Genomic DNA, 23435 nt, shown 5'->3' with positions numbered 1-23435 from the left:
TTGTTAGGTGTTAAGCATTAGAGATTTTGGTTTCTATTTCTGTTTTGAGAGTTGTTCAACTTCGATTCCTCGGCAAGGGCATGATTGATAGGTGGATTTTTTCATTTCTCATAAAAGAATTCATTTATGTGGGGTGTCTAAGTATATATAGGTGATGCCACCTCCTTTATATGGAGATGTTCTACTGGATTTATTTGAGAATTGAGTGAAAAGTGAGGAGAGATAAGAAAGTAAAAGCTGGTCGACCATCCTTGTTTTCGTCTATCCTCTGCCAAGTAACATCTTGATAAAAAAATAAACAATATAAAAATCCTCTTATTATTGACTACTTCAATATTCAATTTTTGCTTTTATTCATTTAGTTATATTCCATTATATTTGAATTTGGTAAAGAAGATCATATTTGAATGTAAAATTTATTTCTAAGGTTAAATTCATTGCAACAGATTTTGTAATTGTTTCATTTTTTTATATTGAATTTTTTAAAGGAACTTGGTAAGTATTTGGTTTAATCACCGTGAGTTGTATGGTGTGAAATATTCTATTTTGTCTATGTCTGACGAATTCCCCCTATGTGGATTGATGAAGCATGTAGTCAACAACAAATTTTCACGAGAAAATGTCAGTAAAATGTTGGAGAACTCATGATTGAAAATAGTAAAAATAAAGAAAATAAAAAATGTTGGTCTTTATATACAGATTCATTTTAGAAATAATATAAAATTAATAAGTTAGACCATTGTCTTGTTTCTTCTTAAACTTACTTATTTCATTCAACTTTAGAATGATAAACAAAACATGAAAGCTTCTCAATTAAATACATGAATCCTATGAAGTAACAAATGTGCAATATCCATATATGTTGCACTTTTATTCACAAATATGGTTGTGTGAATCAAAGTGCAAGAAATATATCCTCATATAGCATATTGTCTGTAATAATCAATCAATGCATAATCACAAGAATGGGTAACAATGGCAGTCAGATGGCGCTCTTATGGGTCTTTAGAAGTCCAAATCGTGCATGGACTCGTCACGTATACAAATTATCAACCTAACCTTCCTAGGATAAACTTGTAAGTGTTGAAATATTAGTTAAAGTATTTTGAATCTCTGAATAGAAAAGTGATCTAATAATTGGCTTTTTTAGACATATGCAGAAAGACAAAATACATAATCAAAGTGATACTCATCTCAACAATTGACACATGAATGATTGATGAATTGAAATCACTCCTAGAAACATCTTTTAGTCCACATGCTACTAATACTTCATGAAACAATGGAACAGCATGTTGCAACAATTTTGTCATCTTCTTACCATGATTGATACACTTCAATGTCTCCATGTAAAAATGAATTTGTATATTTAATATTAATATAATATGACAAATCATAATAAAATACAATTTTATCTATATGTACCGAGTGTGATGAGCAACATGGTCGGCATATAACAGAAGAAGTGACATGTCTAATACTCCTAAGGAAGTTAAACAGGTGCGAGGACTGGTGCACGGGGATGAGCACGAGTTTGGGGCCTGCCATTAAACTGAGAACCCTGACTATAGAATGATATACCCACAGCAGAGTCAAACACTTGCCTTGCTTCAAACTGTGTGCCTTGGGCCATATACATATTACCTTTCTCTCTGCACACTAAGGCATGTTGGCATGTTGTGATACTCTCTACCATGCATATACCTTCTTGTTCATCGTCCATTTTTCTATAGTGATATGTTAATAAACAACTAACTAATTAGGTGTCAAAGATACATGAAAAGTAAGAATAGAATAAGAAATACAACATTTTGTCAAGATATCAACAAGAGGGTGTCTCCTAAAGTTATCATTCGCACCTATGCCTATGCATATTCATGGCGTTTTGGTTTTTATTATTTATTTAAAAAGTTACTGAATGAAAGGAAGGGAAAGATACATCGTGTTATATTAACATACGCTCCAAATGTAAAAATTTGATTTTTTTAGTTGTTTTTATCTTTGAAGTCATTTAAATCATAAATATATTTAAAAAATTAAGTTATTATTATTTACCAAACCGCAAAAACATTTCCCAGAAGAACACTACTGCCAAACCGCAAAAAGTAATCGAGTGACGTTAACACGAGCAATATCCACTATCAAATCAGAAAAATAGCATTTTGCAATGTTGATAACAGCGAAACCCACTCAATTTCAACCATGGTTACCATTCCCACCATCAACAACACTCCCTAAACGAACAACGTTCAACACCAGAAGAACCATCGTTCTCAACAACAACAACGACGACGACACCACCGCCAACAACACCGCTTCTTCTTATCCACCAATGCTTAAAAAGAGGAACCGATATCGAAAACTCTACCCCGGAGAAACCACCGGAATCACCGAAGAGATGAGATTCGTCGCCATGCGACTTCGAAACGACAAAATCAACAACACCGTTTCCACTCCAGAAACTACCTCTACAGTAGAAGACGATGAAAACCGAATTCCTGACACGTGGCATCCTTCCATGGAAGGGTTTATCCGATTCTTGGTTGATAATCAACACGTTTTCACCACGCTCGAACGCATTGTTGACGATTCTGATAACGTTTCCTGTAAGTCCAATTGTTCAATTGCCGTCACATTGTAGTTACTTATTAAGTGCGTGTTTGACTATATGGTAGCGAAAATTGATTTTCGACAATTATATTAGGTTAATAAATTATAATAGCTTTTGTAGTTAAAAAAAACTCTTGATTCTGAATCAATTTTAGTTTATGTGTATGTTTGGTTTAACCTCAGAATTGAGTCAGGACGTGTATAATTGATTTTGACATGTTCGGTTACTCTCTTATCTCTTAGCATTCATTATAGTTTTCAGAATTGATTCTACTTGAAGATAGAATTTGTAGCTTTTGAGTCTCAACGTAATTCTTACTATGAAATTTAGTGATAAGCTTACTTTTGCAAAAATTTGTTCAAACATAAATCACTTTAACTTTAAACTCACTTTTAGGTCAAACCAATTCAGTCAAAATCAATTTTTTTCACCGCACAACCAAACACACCACAGAAAACAAACATGCACTAAGACCTGTTTGGATTGACTTGTTGGAGTTTATCTATTGCTATAACAATGGATTGACTTATTGGAGTTTATCTATTGCTATAACCACTTATGAGACCGATTGCGAGAGCTGATAGAAAGAACTTACATGTCAACTTATTTCTATTAGCTCTTGCTTTTTTTTTCTCACAAAAACTTATCTAGCTTATATAAAAACATATTGACTTTATTTTATCTTTTGTTATAGAAATAGCCTATATATGCACTTATATTATAAACTCTAATGCTATAATAGCTTGATTAAACTTTTTATCCAAACAAGGCCTAAATCGTTTGTGTGATTTATTTTTGACTTGATTTGATTTTGTTAGTTAAGATGGTGGTTTTTGTGTGTTTGAATTGCAGATGCCTACTTGAGAAAAACTGGATTGGAAAGAACAGAACGGATTTTGAAGGATCTAGAATGGTTTAAACAAGAAGGTGTTGAGATTCCCAATCCAAGTTCTCCTGGGATAACATATGCAAAATATTTGGAGGAACTTGCGGAAAGAAGTGCGCCTTTGTTTCTCTCCCATTTCTACAATATCCATTTTTCTCATATAACTGCTGGCCAGGTTATTACAAAGCAGGTACCCACTTTTCCCCTCTCTTATAGAGAATCCAATCTATTTAGGCAGTGTTTTTATGGTTCTTTAGTCACAAAGAGTTCCTTATTAGCTTATAGATGTTTGTGGTGAAGTTAAACATTCAAAAAATTGAAATGGAGAAGCTAATTTTAACTTATACAGGAATTTGTTGTTTAACCAACAAGGTGTAGTGGAGTAGCTAGTAGCTTGAGCCCTCTAACCACATGTCTATAGTTCGAATCCTGATGATGAGAGTAGAGTTTCATCTATTGGTAAAGGAGTTGTCTCTTAACTGGTACCCTACATCCTCGGGGATTAGAGTCATACAGTCACCGGCTGTGAGGATACCCCAGGTCCATTCCCGGATAGAAAAACAAGAATTTATTGTTTAAAAATTCAGTTCTTTACTCACAAAGAACTCCTGATTATTAGCTAATGAAACAACATTGAAAAAATTGGAATGGAAAAACTTATTTCAACTTATATGAGAGAAACTATTGTTTAAAAAACTGAAGTAATTATAAGATTCTCTTAACATTTCTGTTTTTTAAGTGCTTCTTGAGAAACTTACACAACTGGCTCTAACAATTAGAAGAGAAACCAGTGTCACTGAAAAGAGACTTTTTTTTCTTTGTCTACCTTTAATGCTAAGGTATCAATTTTGACTTGGAAGAACTAGAAACTAACAATATAAAAGAGATAGTGATTTGTATCAGTTTGAGAGCCTAGTGAGTGAATTTGTTAGTGATGGATATATTAAGTTAGGTGATAATTTGATTTGATTGTATTTTTGGACAAAAGTGAACGGAGTACTTGATTAGGTAAAAGCTAATGATGAGATCTGGCTCCATAAGTGAGATTACTAAATAGAGTGTTGCTAGACCATAACTCATTTACCTTACTTCTATTGTTATTGCTTGTAGGTTTCTGAAAGGCTCCTGGAAGGTAAGGAGCTGGAGTTCTGCAAATGGGAAGGAGATGTACAGGAAATGCTGAAAGATGTACGAGAGAAGCTTAACGTGCTTGCAGAGGTTGAATACTGAGAATCCTTTATTTTGTGGCTATAGTAGTATAATATTTAGCTGTTGCGTGGAACTTACTATTTATGTGTACTTGTAATTTATGCAGCATTGGTCCCGGAATGAAAAAAATAAATCTTTAAGAGAAGCAAAAAAGTCATTCCACTTTATGGGACAGATTGTTCGTTTAATCATCTTATGACGATGCTGGTTGGTTCTCAGTTTTTGTTCATAGACTGATTTTTTTTATGGTAAGACTTCTAAAAATATATTCTTCCTTTAACTTTTTATGGTAAGTTATTTTGTAAATGCATTTTGATTTCATTTGTTTTGGTCCAGCATTTTGATGCAATTGCAATTATAAGTTGTGCAGCCGTTCAATTGGATTATTAGTTCAGCCTGGAAAGTGGTCAAGGGTCCAGGCATGCCCTCATGTAGGATAGTGGGCAGTTTGTGGGCGTTAACTGTTGTTTGCAACCATGTTTTTTACAGCAAATATTGATGTTGCTGCATCACACTTTTTCTCGCAATTTTAACGTTTTCCGCAAAGCTTCTAGGATCTGGTTACATCTGTTATGGATTTTCTGATCCTTATTGATATAGATTTCAATGGTTAAGCCAGGGTATAGGCTAATTTTTTTCATTAGAGATGTAACTTAGCTGGAACTACTTTGAGATTATGAGTTCTAAAATTATAATGACCATATGATGTTTCAGTATAACTGAAGATTTCTTTCTTTGTGGCCATTATTTCCTACCTGCACTCTCTTTTGTAGCTATTTATGCTTTTGAGACCACTGCTTGAATTATTTGTAATTTGAATGTTCTTGAATAATTTTTCAGACATTCTTTCCTCTCCAGGTAGTTTGGGAGACCACGGTATATGTGTTAAGAGTATTGTTGAAGATTAGCACATATCAAATCATAATCATTTGATTATGATTTGTTAAGCTGTTACAAAACAGTGGTGTAAATAGATTTATTCTCTATTATTATTATTTCCTTATTTAGGTAGCAGCAATTATACGGAGTTATTTCTCTGTTTATTAACAAGTTAGTACAGCTTGTTGTATCCTATTTATACCGTACAATGTAATAGTTCCTATCATAATGAAATATACAATATATTTCTATTGGTATCAGAGCACAAGATCTGAACCATCCCTAAATCTTGAGCACCACCCATGGCAGATACTAAAGCAGAAAATTCAGCCAACAGTTTGGCTGAAGGACATGCTCTTCCTATCACTGGTCACAAATTGAATGGCCAGAATTACAATCAATGGGTGCGCTCAGTCAAAATCTACCTTCAAGGAAAAGGGAAGGAAGGTTATATCACAGGAGACTCCAAGTGTCCAAAAAAGGGGGATTCAACCCTCGAAAAATGGCAACTAGAAAACAGTCTAGTAATGTCATGGCTGCTAAACACCATGACAAATGAAATTGGAGAAAATTTCATGTACTATGACACTGCCAAAGAGATGTGGGATGCCGTAAAGGAAACCTATTCTAATGTCGACAATACATCTGCAATTTTTGAAATCAAGAGCATACTCCATGATTTGCGTCAAGATGACCGCTCAGTCACAGAGTATTTTAATACTCTCAATCGTCACTGGCAGCAACTGGATGTATATGATGAAGTTGAATGGAGCTGCACGGAGGACAAAAAGAAGTACAAAGAATTGGTGGAGAAAGATAGAGTCTACAAATTTCTATTAGGTTTGAACACAGAACTTGATGAAGTTCGTGGGAGAATCCTTGGAACCAAACCTCTTCCAAAAATTCGAGAAGCATTCTCGGAAATACGAAGAGAGGAGAGCAGGAGAAAAGTGATGCTTGGAAAATCCAGTGCAGTCCCATCTATAGAAGGATCTGCAATGGCAGCAAGGGGAGATCAGCGTTCTTTCCAAAAGAAAACTCGGCCTTGGTGTGACCACTGCAAGAAACCGGGCCATACCAAGGAGACATGCTGGATCATTCATGGAAAGCCATCAGAGCTAAAATGGACTAAAAACCGGGACAGCAGGGGGAACACAACTGAGGTAAATTCTCACTCATCACCATTCAACAAGGAGCAAATGGAAGCCTTACAAAAAATGCTTCAACAAACAATTGGTACAGCTACTGTGGCACAAAAAGGTAATCTTTTTCATGCTCTAAACACTAGCATGGGAAAACAAAATTCATGGATTATTGACTCAGGAGCATCTGATCACATGACTGGAGATTTGACTGTCTTTGATAGCTATTCTCCATGTCAAAATAATTCGACTGTTCGAATTGCTGATGGTACCCTTTCTAAGGTCATGGGTAAAGGTTCAGTCATTATTTCACAAAATATTACTCTTAGTTCAGTACTGTATGTGCCTAAACTTGATTGTAACTTGCTGTCCATCAGTAAACTTACAAAGGATTTGAAGTGTATCACTAAATTCTTTCCTAACCTGTGTGAATTTCAGATTTTGGAGTCGGGGAGGACGATTGGCAATGCTAAAGAATGTGCTGGACTCTATATCCTTCAGGCTGAAGCATCTAAACCAGAATCCGAGGCAACCTCTTGCGCTGTAGTTTCTGCATGTAGTGAAAATTCTGCAATGCTGTGGCACTATAGACTAGGCCACCCAAATTTTATGTACTTGAAAAAAATGCTTCCTAAAGTATTCAATAAAAATCAGAAGTTGTTTCAATGTGAAATTTGTCAATTGTCCAAACATACACGCAGCCCCCACCCACCTCAACCCTATAAACCTTCCCAACCTTTTTATGTTATTCATAGTGATGTATGGGGACCATCGCGAGTCAGAAATGTAACTGGATCAAGATGGTTTGTCACCTTTATTGATGACCATACACGGATCACTTGGGTCTACCTTATGAAAGACAAATCGGAAGTTGGTAGAATATTTGAATGTTTCCATACCATGGTACAAACACAATTTCAAAGCAAGATTAGAGTGCTTAGGAGTGATAACGGTCGTGAGTACTATAATTCTGCACTAAGCTCATACTTTACGCAACATGGAATAATACACCAAACCTCATGTGTGGATACACCTCAGCAGAACGGGGTTGCCGAGAGAAAGAATAGACACCTCCTAGAAGTAACCCGATCTCTCATGCTAGCTACAAATGTCCCTAACCATTTTTGGGGAGAAGCTGTCCTCTCTGCAACCTATCTAATAAATAGAATGCCTTCCCGAATCCTTAACTTTCATACGCCTTACTCCACTCTCCAAACCTTATATCCAACCAATCGCATCCTTACATCTATTCCTTTGAAAATATTTGGATGCACAACCTTTGTCCATAATCTTGATCCCCAACGCAGTAAACTTGACCCGAAATCCATTAAATGCATATTCCTCGGCTACTCTCCTCACCAAAAGGGATACAAATGTTATTCACCTCAAAACAAAAAATTCTACCACACCATGGATGTAACTTTTTTTGAGAATCAACCATATTATCCCAAAGTTGGCATTCAGGGGGAGAAGATCTATCCAATTGAAGTGGTAGAATCCCAACTTTTGGAACTTGAGCTAACTGAACCCAAACTCACTGCAGAGGCATCAAAACCTACACCTGAACCAAATGAAAATGCAACAGAAACTGCAGAACCTACACATGGACCAGAAGAAACTACGTTAGAAAATGTAGAGGAAATTGCAGTAGAAACTACAGCCCCTACAACAGAAACTGCACCAGAAAACTACGTGAGAGTGTACTCCAGGAAGAGCAAGAAGGGAATAGAGTCCTGCACAGCTCCAAGGCAGAACCAAGAAACCTCCAAGACTCTAGAAAATGACGTTCCCTCAGGTAATACTGCTCCTAACTCTGTGAATGTTGACGACATTAATATTCCTATTGCCTTGAGAAAAAATGTAAGATCGTGTACTAAACATCCCATTGAAAGATTTGTATCTTATGGAAAATTGTCCCAGAGTTACAAGACGTTTGTAACAGCCCTTGACAATACACATATTCCAAGCAACATCCATGAGGCACTCCAAAATTCTGAATGGGCAGCAGCCGTAACTGAAGAGGTTCAGGCCTTAATTAAGAATGGCACTTGGGAGATCACAAGCCTACCATCAGGGAAGAAGCCGGTAGGATGCAAATGGATATTCTCCATGAAGTATAATGCAGATGGGAGTGTAAATCGGTACAAAGCTCGACTTGTAGCAAAGGGATTTACTCAATCATATGGAGTAGACTATGAAGAGACTTTTGCACCGGTGGCCAAACTGAACTCAGTTAGAGTTATTCTCTCTTTGGCTGCAAATTTAGATTGGCCACTCCATCAACTAGATATCAAGAATGCCTTCTTAAATGGTGACCTAGAAGAGGAAGTTTATATGCAGATTCCTCCTGGACTTGAATCATCCAGCACCGCAAATATGGTGTGCAGGCTCCGAAAATCCCTTTATGGCCTCAAGCAGTCTCCAAGGGCGTGGTTTGATAGATTGACTCGAGTTGTAAAGAAAGACGGGTTCAACCAATGCCAATCAGATCACACTATGTTTGTTAAACACTCCATGGAAGGAAAGGTAGCTTTGTTTATTGTTTATGTTGATGATATCGTTATTACAGGAAATGATTATGATCAAATTGATCATTTAAAGGGACTCTTGGCAAAGGAATTTGAAGTTAAGGACTTGGGACAACTGAAGTATTTTTTAGGGATGGAAGTTGCTCGAACAAAGGATGGTATCTATGTATCACAAAGGAAATACACCCTTGACTTACTTCAAGAAACTGGAATGCTTGGGTGCAAGGCAGCTAATACACCAATAGAACAAATAAAAGGAAGAGAAGATGAAAGTCCACCAGCCGACAAAGATAGATATCAAAGTTTAGTTGGGAAACTAATCTACCTATCTCACACTAGGCCCGACATTGGGTTCGCTGTAAGCTTGGCTAGTTGCTACATGTCAAATCCAACTGAGTCTAACATGAAAATGGCGAATAGAATCCTCCAATATCTCAAAGGCACACCAGGCCGAGGCCTCCACTTCAAGAGGAATTCAAACAGGGACATTGAAGTTTATACAGATTCAGATTGGGCAGGATGCTCCACAGACAGAAAATCGACTACAGGCTATTGTTCATTTGTGTGGGGGAACCTAGTAACTTGGAGAAGCAAGAAACAATCTGTAGTGGCGAGGAGTAGTGCAGAAGCAGAATTTAGAGCTATGGCCCTAGGTATTTGTGAAGGAATGTGGCTTAAGAGCATGCTAGATGAAATCAAAATTCATGTGAACCATTCTGTGAGGTTACTATGTGATAACAAAGCTGCTATAAGCATCGCAAAGAACCCAGTCCAACATGATAGAACAAAACATGTGGAAATTGACCGGCACTTCATTAAAGAAAAAATTGATCAGAAGATTATAAATATTGATCATGTCCCATCATGCAAGCAAACTGCAGATATCTTAACCAAGGCTCTTCCAAGGAATACTTATGAAAATATCAAATCCAATCTGGGTATGATAGACATCTACCACCCAGATTGAGGGGGAGTGTTGAAGATTAGCACATATCAAATCATAATCATTTGATTATGATTTGTTAAGCTGTTACAAAACAGTGGTGTAAATAGATTTATTCTCTATTATTATTATTTCCTTATTTAGGTAGCAGCAATTATACGGAGTTATTTCTCTGTTTATTAACAAGTTAGTACAGCTTGTTGTATCCTATTTATACCGTACAATGTAATAGTTCCTATCATAATGAAATATACAATATATTTCTATAAGTATGATATTGAATAATATATGGTCTGAACATTTGTTTACGAGTGGGGACAATTCTCACTCTACATGCCAATTTTGTAGGGATGTGTTAGGTAAACTCTAATTTTATCATAGTAGCACAGTCTGTTGAAGATCCGATAGGTCACCTGCTATTAGGCTTCCATTATCCGCTATCGAGTCACTCACCTTTTATTTTCACGCTTAAGACTTGCATTACTTTTATCTTTTTAGAGAAATGGAATTGCCTTGCTCTTTCTTATTCAAACAAAACTTACATTTCTCCTCCTTTAAAAGATAAGATGGACTAAAATTTAGTCTACATTACAATGTAAATTTTATTTATTCATTCTTTCATCACAATTTTAAAATTTCCTTACTCAGTCTGTCTGATACACGACTAATACTTAACTAATAAAATCCAAAATAAGTGACAGTGCGTGCCCTACACTACTTGTTTCCTTCTCAATATCATTTACTTTTTAGCTGTTTTCTTCTTCCACAAAATATTAAACATATTTGAAGGGTACTCTTTGCTGTTTGTCTTTCTTTCTGTTTGCACCAAAAATGGTTGAAGTTGAAGCACTATTTGTCCTCAACAAGGTAATAACAGTATTGTTATGTTTTTCTGTTTTGTCTTCATATATGTAACATACTCACATGGTAATTAATTAACCATTCCATTTTGATTAGTACTATGAGCACAGTAACAAATATATATATTATGAAGAAATCCCCATTAACATTGAAGTTGGTAGTTTTAGTCTTAGCTTCTGTTTATGTAATATACATTTGTTCAATTAAGTTGGAGCAATCAATGGTTCTCATTCGTGCAACCACTAAATTGTTGGTACTAAGACCACCTCTACTGGTGGTTCCTTCAATGGGTTTGCCAGCATGGCATCCGTCTTTTCACTTTTTCTCGTTTCAAGCATATGTCAGCATGGGGAGCAGCGTAATGTGAAGTGTAATGTGAAGCAACGGTAACCTTTCTTTTTTCTATTTTTTAATTTAGAAACTAGCCGTTCAACGACTTTTTTTTTTAACTTATTTTTTATTATAAATATAATTTTGGTTTCCAAAAATTTACCAACACAAATTTCTCTTACTTTTATTTTCTCTTCAATTTGAAATTTCTCTCTCACAATTTCATCATTTTATTCCTATATTTTTAATTTTTTTTCAACAATTTTTTCTCATTAGCATTTTTTTTACAAAATATTCAACTCAAAATTTCATCTTTTTACTTCAAATTACAATTGTTTAGGCCAAATGGATCCTAATCATTTTCATTATCAAAAAGCTTTTTTCAATTACATGCAAATTTATCAAAATCCTAATCCTTAAAATTCTCAAATTCCACCGGTGCAAACAAACCCCACCATATTTCTTCCGTCACCAAACAATCCAAATATGTATCCTATACCTCAAATGAATTCTAATAGTCTCTACTCAAGTTCCACCATTTTCTACTCAAGTCCTAGCATTTTCTACTCAAGTTGGTACTGAAAAAGAAGAAAGGATTGTCGTTAAAAAAAGATCTCGAGAGCAATTTACAAGGGAAGGGGATATACTACTTATCCAATCATGGCTCAATATTTCAAATGATTCAATTGTGGGAGTTGATCAAAAGGCTGAGAGTTTTTGGTTAATAATTGTTGCTAGTTATAACCAATATCGTGGGCAATTGCGGGAAAAGTTAGGGGGACAGTTAAAATGTCAATGACATAGAATAAATGGCATGGTTCAAAAATTTGTTGGGTGTTACAAAATTGCTCTTAAAGGAAAGAAAAATGGGACATCCGAGACCGATGTCATGGCAGATGCACATGCTATTTTTGCTCAGGATCAAGGTACAACATTCAATCTTGAGTATGCATGGCGATTGTTAAAAGATGAAGCTAAATGGCGCATCGTCGAAGAATCGATTGGAAGTTCTGCAAAAATAACAAAGACTTATGCTAGTGGGGCATCATCGGAGAACCCAAATACAACTTCAAGTTATGAGTTTAACTCATCATCACCAATGGAGCGTCCAATGGGACAAAAAATAGCAAAAAGGAAGGGTAAGGCATCAGAAATTCCAAATGCAACGCAAGATGCAAAGAATAAAAAAGCAATAACAATGGACAGACTTGCGCAAGCTAAGGAGGACGAGCTAGAATTAAGGGTAGTGCAAATGATGATGAAAGACACTTCTACTATGAACGATAGTCAACGAGATATTCATGAAAAATATTGTAATAAGATGAAAAAAAATATGGAATGTAGTTAGTATCACTTATGTAAAATGGTCATTAGTACCACTTTAATTTATCAACACCTACGTAAAATGGTCATTAGTACCACTTTAATTTAAATTAGCCGTTATTCAAACTACCACTTTAATTTAAATTAGCCGTTATTCAAACTACCACTTTAATTTAAATTAACCATTCAAACTAGCCGTTATTCAAACTAGCTGTTATTCAAACCATTATATATACTACCACTTATGTCATTGTTCTCTCATTCTCATCTTATTCTTCTCATTTTTCTCTCATTCTTTACTCACTAAATGGATTCAGACAATTCAAATAATTACGATCAAGAATTTTGGGAGTTGGTTGAAGAAGAATTTATGGACGACAGTGATGAAGAACAACAATTTCAGAATGAACGTCGATCTGGAAGTTCCTCTAGGCCAAAGAGAAGAACAACGGTAGATCGAGGTCGTGAAGAAGGGCACAATCGATTATTCAATGACTACTTCTCGGAAAACCCAGTATACACAGATGTTCAATTCCGAAGAAGGTTCAGAATGCATAGGCATGTATTTCTTCGAATTGTAGATGCCTTTGGAAATCATGATGAATATTTCCAAATGAGGGTCGATGCAACTGGTAAAATGGGTCTTTCACCATTGCAGAAATGTACATCTGCTATTCGTATGTTGGCGTATGGGTCTCCTGCTGACCTTGTAGACAAATATGTTCGAATCGGTGAAAGCACTTCAATTGAGTGCTTAGAAAGATTTGTTAAGGGTGTCAATGTTGTATTTGGCACCGAGTATTTGAGAAAGCCTAACAACACTGATGTTGAACATCTTTTACAAATGGGAGAGTCACGTGGCTTTCCAGGTATGTTGGGTTCCATCGATTGTATGCATTGGGTATGGAAAAATTGTCCTGTTGCATGGAAAGGACAATTTTGTCGAGGTGATCATGGTAAGCCCACAATCATGCTTGAAGCAGTGGCATCACAAGACTTATGGATTTGGCATGCTTTTTTTGGTATTGCAGGTTCAAACAATGACATTAATGTGCTAAACCAATCCAACGTGTTTAACGATATTTTGGAAGGACGTGCTCCCAATGTGCAATATACAATAAATGGGACACCATATAATATGGAGTATTATTTAGCAGATTGTATATATCCCGAGTGAGCTACATTTGTCAAGACTATTTCAATGCCACAGGGAGAAAAGAAAAAATTATTTGCTCAACATCAAGAATCGGCTAAAAAAGATGTGGAGCGAGCATTTGGAGTGCTTCAATCTCGATTTGCAATTATACGTGGCCCAACGCGTGCCTGGCACATGGACACTCTCAAGCATACCATATATGCATGCATCATATTGCACAACATGATTGTGGAAGACGAACGACATACATATGGAGGTAATTTTGATTACTCTTATGATAATGTGGATATCAATAACTCAACAACTGAAACATTTAGCGGTCCTCATCTGAATCTTGCAACAAGACTACAAAGAAGAGCAAGTATTCAAGAAAAACAAGTTCATCGTAAACTTCAAGGAGATCTAGTCGAATATATTTGGGAACGTTTTGGACATGAAGATGATGAAATTTAAGTTTGATTAATTATGTGATGTTATTTATTTTTATTGTTTTTAATTATATATCATGTATTTGAGATTAATTTTAATTATCATTTTAAATTATAAGTTTAATTTTTTTTATTTTATATCAAATTTAATTTAAAACACTAAAATTATTATTTTAATTAATATAAAATTTAATATGAATAAAATATTAATATATAAAATAAAGTTGTGAGATCCAATCTGAGTTCTTCAGAGTTGCACCATTGGAGTGAAAAAGTAGTTGAGTTGCTTCAAGCTGACGTGGCTTAATAGGTCCCACAAAGAACCCAAAAATGGGTTCACAGTTGGAGATGCTCTAAGAGTCACCGAGCAGTCATGTCATCCTTCGCATCTTGAAGCATTGGAACTCCCTTACGTGCATTATCCACACCCCAAAACTTTCAACTGGTAAGAAAATTTTCAATCATTTAGTATTCCACCTATTAATAATCCAGGATCTTTAAAAAAATTAATGAAACATTTTTCATGTATGTACCAGATCATAACTATGTGGACTTATTATTTCGGGTCGGACAAAGGTACACTAAAACAGACTTGATTATAAGGGTCCAATTTGAAGTATCATTAGAAAAGACAAGCGAACCGGTGGAACCATGCTAGAGAGTTGGACACCTGATCTGAGTTACCGATGCTCAACCGCTGTAAAATCTAATTGGACGGTTTTTTGAGTTGCTACACACTGTGAATCAAGCGGGGACGGTTTTACTCGTTTATCATATATAAGTTTTCTCACGTGCCATAACAAGTGTCATTATTCTATTCCACTATTATCTCACTGACTTGGATGTTGGAATACTACTTTGGAGGTCTACTCTGCTATACGGCACCAAAGATTCTTGTAACCGTATCCGAAAGATTTTCTCCATTCATATGAGCAATCTCTCATTCACTGGCTGGAACAAAGGCGTTGTATCTGCAAAACGAATTTTGATTCCCACGAATTTTCACAAAAATCCATTGTATCTTAATAGCAGCATCAAACCAATCTTTCTTCCATTATAATTTTTGATCAACTATGTAACAAATTATGGTGGCATCTAAATCCCCTTGAATCACCGCTCAACATAACGCTAGTGTCGTCGCTCAAATGACGAATAATGCTCTCAATCCCGTAAGAGAAACCTCTCCTCTTATAGAATGAGGAATCGATCCAATCCTCGTGACTTCTCTCACCGTTAAGACTCCTCAAGCTCTGGTTCCTCCGCCTATGTGCTAGAGAGTAATCTAGATCTTGTCAATCTTCCAACCTCTCTAACAGTTACTCCAAGGTCAAACTTCTAAACAACCACATCTATAGGTTCTTGGATCAGATATGTTTTAAAGCCTCCAACAACTCCAAGTCAATCTTGACATGCAAGGGCCACATGAATTTCTCACCAACATATAAAAATTGGTGCAGCATCTGAATGTACATCTCTTAGTCAAAAGATTCCTCAGAATATAAGATAACATATAACACGTTCTGCCTCTAGATCGCTCATCATGGGAAGCGGCGCCACGTATTAATCGTTGAACCTCACCTCAGTTGATCTTCGTTGACACCATTTTTCTACATCAAGTTATTCTCTGATTGTCACCTATATTAAACACACTATTCTCCTCTGTATAACTCATGAGGAAGAGATGACATCCATACCCCCCCCAATGGAAGTCATCCTCAAAGATCTTTGTTACACCACCCCCAGGGAAGGAACAAGCGAGACATCAAAATACAAATTCCTAATCGAAGAAGAAACCCGCTCTTTAGGTGCATCCTTGACAGATGAATCCTCAAATCCCCCGAAAAACAGCCAAGGATGGATAGTTATGACGGGACCAAAGATCTATATGAACATTAATCGGATATGTGGACACTATGCTTATTATCACAACGCCATAAGCAAAATAAAATGCAAATTATTTGTCTTAACTCTTGAAGGATCAGTCAGGGCATGGTTAAAAACCTTTCCTGATGGATGTATCAACTCTTAGAAAGAGCTATATGATTCATTCACAACTCAATTTATAGCCTGGAAATAGTAGCCAAAACTATTGTTGTTATTAGTAGAATCCAAAAGAATAAAAGGAAACCCTGCAAGAATAAATTGAGTGATTGGCCAAGGTAGTCTTCGAAGTAGACGGGTCGAATAAAGGACTAAAATGTTGGATATTAAAAGAATAATTAATAGCAGATTATATGTTTCGTAAGAAGTTAGGACTGGAAAAGGTTAGGGTGTGACCTCCCCAGCAGGGCCCGTCGTACATTAACTATGAAGAGAATATTTTAGAGGAAAAGTTGGAAAAAAGGTTGAGGATTAGTGAACCCGATAAATAACCAATCGATTGAAAAAAATCTCAACTGACGATGGAGATGGAGGTCCTTGGACCAGGTTTTCAACCTGCATACCTTTTAATACATCCGTGGAGAAGATCTTACGAGAATGGACTAACACTTATTTCAAGGAAGTCGAAATAAGAAACCTCGCCCCATGAAAGAAACAGATAGAATTGATAAGAAAAGATTATGTCGCTTCCACACGAGCCATGGGCATAATATAAATAAGTGTGTACTCCTAAAGGATACAATTGAGGAACTGATTAAGAAAGAAAGGTTAACCAAGTACATCCAAGAGGACTGACAAAGGATGGTCACGAGAGAAGAAGAAAATGTAAAAGGGAAGATGAATCACCATGGAAAAAGTGATCCCCCCGTCGAGAGAAGTTGTTCCCAAAAAAGGTAATTGAGGTCGTGATAGGGGCCATAGGAAGAAAGATGGCAGTGAAGAGAAGGAAGAAGATCAATGAGGAAAGCGTCAATTCATAACCTATACCAGGAGAGGTTTTCCACGCCCAAATACCATATCCATATGGATGGTCAAAAGAAGGATTCTCAAGCTGATAACGGTCAATAAGAAAGAATAAGTAACTTTTGAAGGGAAGTCGGAAAAACCTATCCTTGGAGTTAAAGATAGTGAAAAAGTGGATGGTATCCCTAATGATATTTTTTCCTGGTTATAATCGAGATTATGGCCAACTTTGATGTTTTAAGGATCCTTACCGACGGAGGAAGCTTGTGCGATATCATGTGCGTCATACTATTTGAAAAATGAAGGTTTGTAAAAGAAAATCTATTGCCTTACAAGTGTTCTAACCTACAGGAATCATTATCATGGTAACCCACCCGTGGGACTTTGTAAAGCTCATGGTCTCACTCAACGAAGGAAGAGACACCAAGACAATACACCTACTATTCTTGATGGTTTTGTGCACAAGCATGTACAACTGCATTTTGGATAGACCTTTCGCTGGAACGCTCGAAATCGAGGTCTATCTGATTCACATGAAGATGAAATACCACAACCTCTACGATAATCCTGTGAAAATATGTGTCACCCTATCTAGATCTTGGTCAGTACATAAAGCCTTATAATGCAACCATGATGCGAGATCGGCTGGAAAGAGGAAGAAAATGCGTTGGAAGTCAACATCGACAACCTCAGAAAGAGCTTAGAAGCGATGCCGGTTGGACATCACATCGGGAGATGGGCGTCTCCCAACAGGTACAATCTCAAGTATCCTAACTCGATGAATGCAAGTGAGGACATCAAGAAATGGGTCTGGGATTTAGTCCCGAAAAATAACCAAGGAACAACGTTGAAATAACTTATAGCCCTTTACAACAACTGACCTTGGAGACTCAAATGATAATAAATCGACTAATGAGACCCTACTTGGACCAATAAGACAATAATTAGATCGTCTTAGCTAAATATTTTTAATCATACATTCAAAGGCTCACTTTACCGTGTAATTATTTTCTTTTAGCAATGAATAAATTATTTGCTAAACTCCTTTCTTTATTGTCACACGAAGACAAATATGACTAAGGGGTGTTGTCGTGAACACCATGAGTGTGCAACTAAAGAAATCAAACTCCCACAACGAGACTCACTCAATTAATGATACCAAACCTCGAAATAAAAGGTGGTGATTCATGTTCACTCCCTTCTTAGTAGCTATTCACTCCATAATGCATGAGGTGATGCCCTTTTATGTCGGCCTCGAACCAAATATAAACTTTGGGCGAGAAAAAGGAGCAAACCCTTGACCGGGCACGCTTCTGAGAGTCGTTAAATAAAGCTTATGAGCACGGCCTCATGACACTTGCATGAGCCCGAAGAAGCTAACTATGGTGCCACAACAATAATCCTCGAAACTGCAATAAATACCACTATAAGAAATTAAAAGAATAATACTTCACATCGAAATAAATGTAACAACAATTCACACTCACAAAAACTGCAGTTTATTCTTTAAAAATAAGTAATACCTTATAAAGATAGCTCAGTAAAAAAAAGGAATGCTTCTAAGTACGACTCCTTACCAAGTATTACTTCTTTCCCATATATTATCTCATACTTTGGATGAACCTACTCCCTCAATATTGCACCCCGGGTGGAAGAGTTCACCTACTTAAAAGCGTTCTCATAAGAGGTATGCATTATAGAATAAGTGTACTTCACTACCTTTGCATACTCTTTAGAAAGGTGAACATTTTCATATCGCATTTCACGAAGGTCATCTTGAGCCTTCTTCAATCCTTTTCGAGCGTCATTCAAGGATATCTCCAACTCTCTTAGGTTCTTGTGAGAAAAGTCTAAAGCTCATTCACTTTAGCAGGGGAATTTTCAGTGTTAAACAATGCCTTCTACACTGATGTCAACATTTTCCCTCTCTCGACTAATATGTGAGGTTACCCTTGTGCTAGCACCTCGTCACCAATTTCGCTTAGCAGATTACCCGACTTGTCAAATTCAATGAGTTAATACCTTTCAATAACAAGATCCCCAAGATGCTCCTTAAGCATCTCTTTCTTCTTCTGAAGACATTCAGACGCAAAGACACCTTATTTGCCTGCATCTTTGAAAGCCAAAATAGCGGAAGCCTAGCGCGTCTGATACAAAATTTCTACCATCTCCTCTCAATGAATGTCTTCACCCTTGCTTAACAAATACGTGCAGTTCTCTTCAGAAACAAAAAAATGAAGCTCCATGGTCATCCAAGTTCCAAAAAAAGCTAGGATCGTCGGTGATAAGTTTGTTGGGGTCGACAACAAGTTTCCTCCTCCCCCCGATATTCTTGAATTTTGTTCCTCTTATAGAGTCCTTTTGAAGACTTTTTCACCAACCAGATGGACTCCATTAATATCTCCCATTGGTGGGTCTTCACCGATTATCCTTGGTGGCGGCCTCAAGACACCTTCACCCAAAGGCGGACTAGAAGTGTTTTGAATTTTGGGACGCTTTGAGGAAGGAAAAGTTGGAGATTCTGAATTTTCATGAGTGCCCGGGGAGCAGACTTTGTCTAAAACATCAAGGAAACAACTTCTAAAGGCAAAGGAATGTCTCTAAATACCCTTTTCATTTGGAGCATTATCTTATAACAACCCATATTATCAACAAATCGGAAGGGGGAGATAAAAACAATGAAAGTATCCAATTTGGGGCAAAGGAAAAACAAGGATAAAGATGTTTCACATTCCCTTAGTAGAGATATTAGGCTTCTCCTATTTGGTGGTAGCCTCCACCAGCTAGCGAGTCTCTATGTAGCGGTCTTTTGCTTATTTAAAGCAATTGTAGAGGGTCACACACCATTAACAAATTTAAAACATTCCCAAAAAGCCATCGTTTATCCTTCAAATAGGTCTCCTCTTGAGACATGTCGCCAGGAAAGTAAACATAAGTTCCCGATTTGACTAGAAAATGATTTTTATGCTAGAATTTGGGGAATTTTTTAGAACAACTTGGAGGTGTACCAAGTTGAGAATCACATATACTTGCATGAGAACCCCGGTGAGGGGCGTGACAAGGTAATATTGGTCCTTAAAATTCTTCATACTATTTGTATACACCTCAAACATCTTTCTACCTTGCATTAGGGCAAGTAAGACTTAACCTCATTTCGAGCGGCCAAGTTAGGCTCAATATTAGAAAGATGGAAAAATAAAGTCAAAGTTGGCACACTCCTTTTATATTTGCACCAATATTGGAAGACTTTGACATAGACCCACGGGTGCACTTAACAAGAAGCAACCCCCAAGTGGTTTAGAACTTGCACCTCAAATTTGTGGAAAGGAAGCCGAAAGTTTATCCGGGAGAATAAACATTTATGAAGATGAGGAACACATTTGTTGTATGTGTTTCACAATCTTTTGTCTTTTTCTAGGAAGATGAACCCTCCCCAATTCGAGGAAGAACCTACCTCGGTAAAAGCATGGTTCATGCCTCTTTTACCGGGAAAAAAAGCAAAAACAATATTTAGTGTCTTCTTATCCACCCAAAAATAGGTCTTCGTATCTAGAGTCATGAGCGGTCTGACGATTACTTTGGTCCATCCTATTTTCGTTGCCAACACGTGAAAAAGAATGATTGTGAGTCTAAGCATGAGATAAAGATTTTAACTATCACATCACTTCATTGTCATTAGGGTCATAATCAATAGCACGTTGATGTTCTCCGATATAAGTTTGAGATTCTCATTCTTACTTGAAGTCACCTATGTCGACTGGATTTGTCAGAGTAAAGTTAGGAAAGAAAAACCCCTTGCAAATTCCTTGGAAGGAAGACCAACAATCCCCCATCCAACTTTGACAAAATTATTTTCTTTCGAGCCCTTCATGTCAAAATCTATAAGAACCAATGTTTTAAAAACCGAACCGGAGATCGAACCAGTGAAACTTACGGTTTAAGGTTCAATTGGTTCAACTGGTTCAACCTACGGTCGAACCGTTTATTAAATAAACTAATAATATAAAATTAAACTTCATAAATATGTCACACATAATCATATGTTCACAACTTAATAAAATAAATATTTCAAAAATTTATTACAAATTTAATACAACAATATCGATAATACATATAATAACATATCATATTTCTACACTTCATTTTTCAACATTCATTTAAGAACAATTTGACCAAATTAAAGAATTACAATAAAATAAGTTTAAACTAATTCAAATCAAAATTAAAATAATAGAATATAATAACTAAAATAAAGTTCAAATAATTAAGAATATTTAAACTAAATAAGATAAAATACCAAAAATAAATAATATAATATATTTTATTAAACAAAAAAAATTAATTTGAATTGAATTACGACAAATAAATCTTAATTGACAACAACAAACAATATTGACTTGAACGACAATCAATATTGAGTTATATATCGTGACTATGTTTGAAAGAGACGACGTGATGATGAAGTGTGGTTGAAAGAAAAATTATTATGGAGTGATAAAACTTAGAAGTTTGTTTGGTTGTAAAAAATTATGGAATTTTTTTTTTGATTGGGAATGTATTTTAAGTTTTGATATTGACATATTAAAATTTATAATAAATAAATAAAAATGGTCAATTTGATGAATTTTTTTAAACCGGACGGTTTTACAAAATCGACTCCGATTCTTTGATTCGAATGGTTTTGGACGGTTCAATCCGAATTTTCCGGTTTTACTCCGATTTTGACCCACTAACGATTTTGAAAGATTAACCCAATCGGATTCATCTCCGGTTCCCGGTTCAACCGATTGAACCGGCCGGTTCGGTCCGATTTTTAAAACATTAATAAGAACTCTTAGCGAATTATAAATGGGCATAATAAAAAAAGAAGGCAGAGTTGTTACCTTTAAGAGTTCCCTGAAAGATGTCGAAACAAGAGAATAAGATCAGGGGGAAAAAAAAAATTCGGATGTGAACTTGTGGTAAGATATAGGGTTGAAAGAAGAAAAAAATGATATAAGGATCCCTAAGTCTGACGAACAATGAAAAAGGAAAGACCAAATTCACCCTTTAACCTTCATATATTGATTGCGAACGACCACAATCAGTGATTAAAGATTTAGGAAAACACATCATCGCCACAAACGGTCTTGATTTAACTTCAATTTCCCTAGCACTTGAGTACCCTAAAAATTCATTTTTTTATCTTTAAACCTAGAGCCACGTGTAGAGCTTTCACTGCGACAGGTTTTGGCTACTTAACGAGCATTTAATACACATGTTCCCAAGATCATCTACTCCCACTCAGCAAGATCCTTCATTTTCCCTTAAGATGAAGATTTGTCTGGTGGTAAAGAAGAACGGCCTAGAAATTGATCCTGAAGCATCCAATACAATCCTCGCTTCACACGTATATAGTTGAAATTTTTTGGGGGAAACTGTTCTAGACCGACCAAAGATCAAAAAAACAGACTCAATTATACAGGTCCAATACGAAGCATCATCATAAAAATCCTATGAATTTATGGAACCTCACTAGAGTGACACCTAATCTGAGTTACTGATGCATCAACCTCCCAACGATACACGCCATATCAAGCATAAATGATTTGAACTGTTTATCATATATAAACTCTGTCATATCAAGCATAAATGATTTCAACTGTATATCATATATAAACTTTGCGACACGCCATAGGCTCTGTTTATCATATATAAACTCTGTCATATCAAGCATAAATGATTTCAAATGTATATCATATATAAACTTTGCGACACGCCATAGACACGCCATAACATGTATTATCATTCTCACTCTTGCAAGTTACTCTACTGTTACCTCATTGACTTCGGTGTTAGGATTATTAGCTTTGCAAATACACCCCACAGCATTGCATCGGAGATTCCCGTATCATACCAGAAAGACTTACTCTTACTTCCTTCATCTAACCAATTGTTCCATGACCGACTTGTGATATGAGGAGTTATCAAACTTTTAATATGTTCCATTTTTAAAAGGTAGTATTTTGAAGTATAGTTCACTATGGTTATTGAATTGATGAATTGGCCAGGGAAGAATGTGGTTGCAGTCCTGTACAGTATTTTTGCATCAAACATTGCAAAGATCTGGGAGTGGATGGTTTGAAACACTTTTGAATAGTCACGTTAATATAAGTTCCAATAGAAAGATATTTTCTATACACAAAAGAAGAGAAATCCACGCAAATTAAGAAAATAGAAATTTATACATGACTTTAAAATATTATCCTTCATTTATTATATATATAATAGAAATTTGAACAATTGAAAGAAGAAA

General features: G+C 36.0%; 2 protein-coding genes and 1 pseudogene across 3 annotated transcripts; all 3 read left to right on the top strand.

The window, feature by feature from the left end:
• The first annotated feature begins 2043 nt into the window (after nt 1–2043).
• LOC127092760 (probable inactive heme oxygenase 2, chloroplastic) lies at nt 2044–5845 on the top strand. 2 transcript variants are annotated; one of them, XM_051031649.1, is made up of 5 exons: nt 2044–2606; nt 3464–3687; nt 4608–4715; nt 4813–4954; nt 5565–5845. In XM_051031649.1, the coding sequence occupies exons 1-4, from the start codon at nt 2168–2170 to the stop codon at nt 4903–4905; spliced, it is 864 nt and encodes a 287-aa protein (XP_050887606.1). In that variant the 5' UTR covers nt 2044–2167; the 3' UTR covers nt 4906–4954; nt 5565–5845. The 2 variants fall into 2 exon arrangements, with proteins under 2 accessions (XP_050887606.1, XP_050887605.1); XM_051031648.1 differs by lacking the exon at nt 5565–5845 and adding an exon at nt 5043–5453.
• A 5882-nt stretch (nt 5846–11727) lies between these two features.
• Nucleotides 11728–12737, top strand: LOC127093641 (glutathione S-transferase T2-like). The gene has a single exon (XM_051032579.1). The coding sequence runs from the start codon at nt 12204–12206 to the stop codon at nt 12735–12737; it is 534 nt and encodes a 177-aa protein (XP_050888536.1). The 5' UTR covers nt 11728–12203.
• Nucleotides 12738–12846: 109 nt separating this feature from the next.
• On the top strand, nt 12847–14321 carry LOC127093640 (uncharacterized; annotated as a pseudogene).
• Nucleotides 14322–23435: the final 9114 nt, after the last annotated feature.

The sequence above is a fragment of the Lathyrus oleraceus genome, chromosome 6, assembly GCF_024323335.1.
Source record: "Lathyrus oleraceus cultivar Zhongwan6 chromosome 6, CAAS_Psat_ZW6_1.0, whole genome shotgun sequence".
Lineage (NCBI taxonomy): Eukaryota > Viridiplantae > Streptophyta > Magnoliopsida > Fabales > Fabaceae > Lathyrus > Lathyrus oleraceus.
Note: the sequence above shows the minus strand (reverse complement) of the source record. Positions and strands in the feature narration are given on the sequence as shown.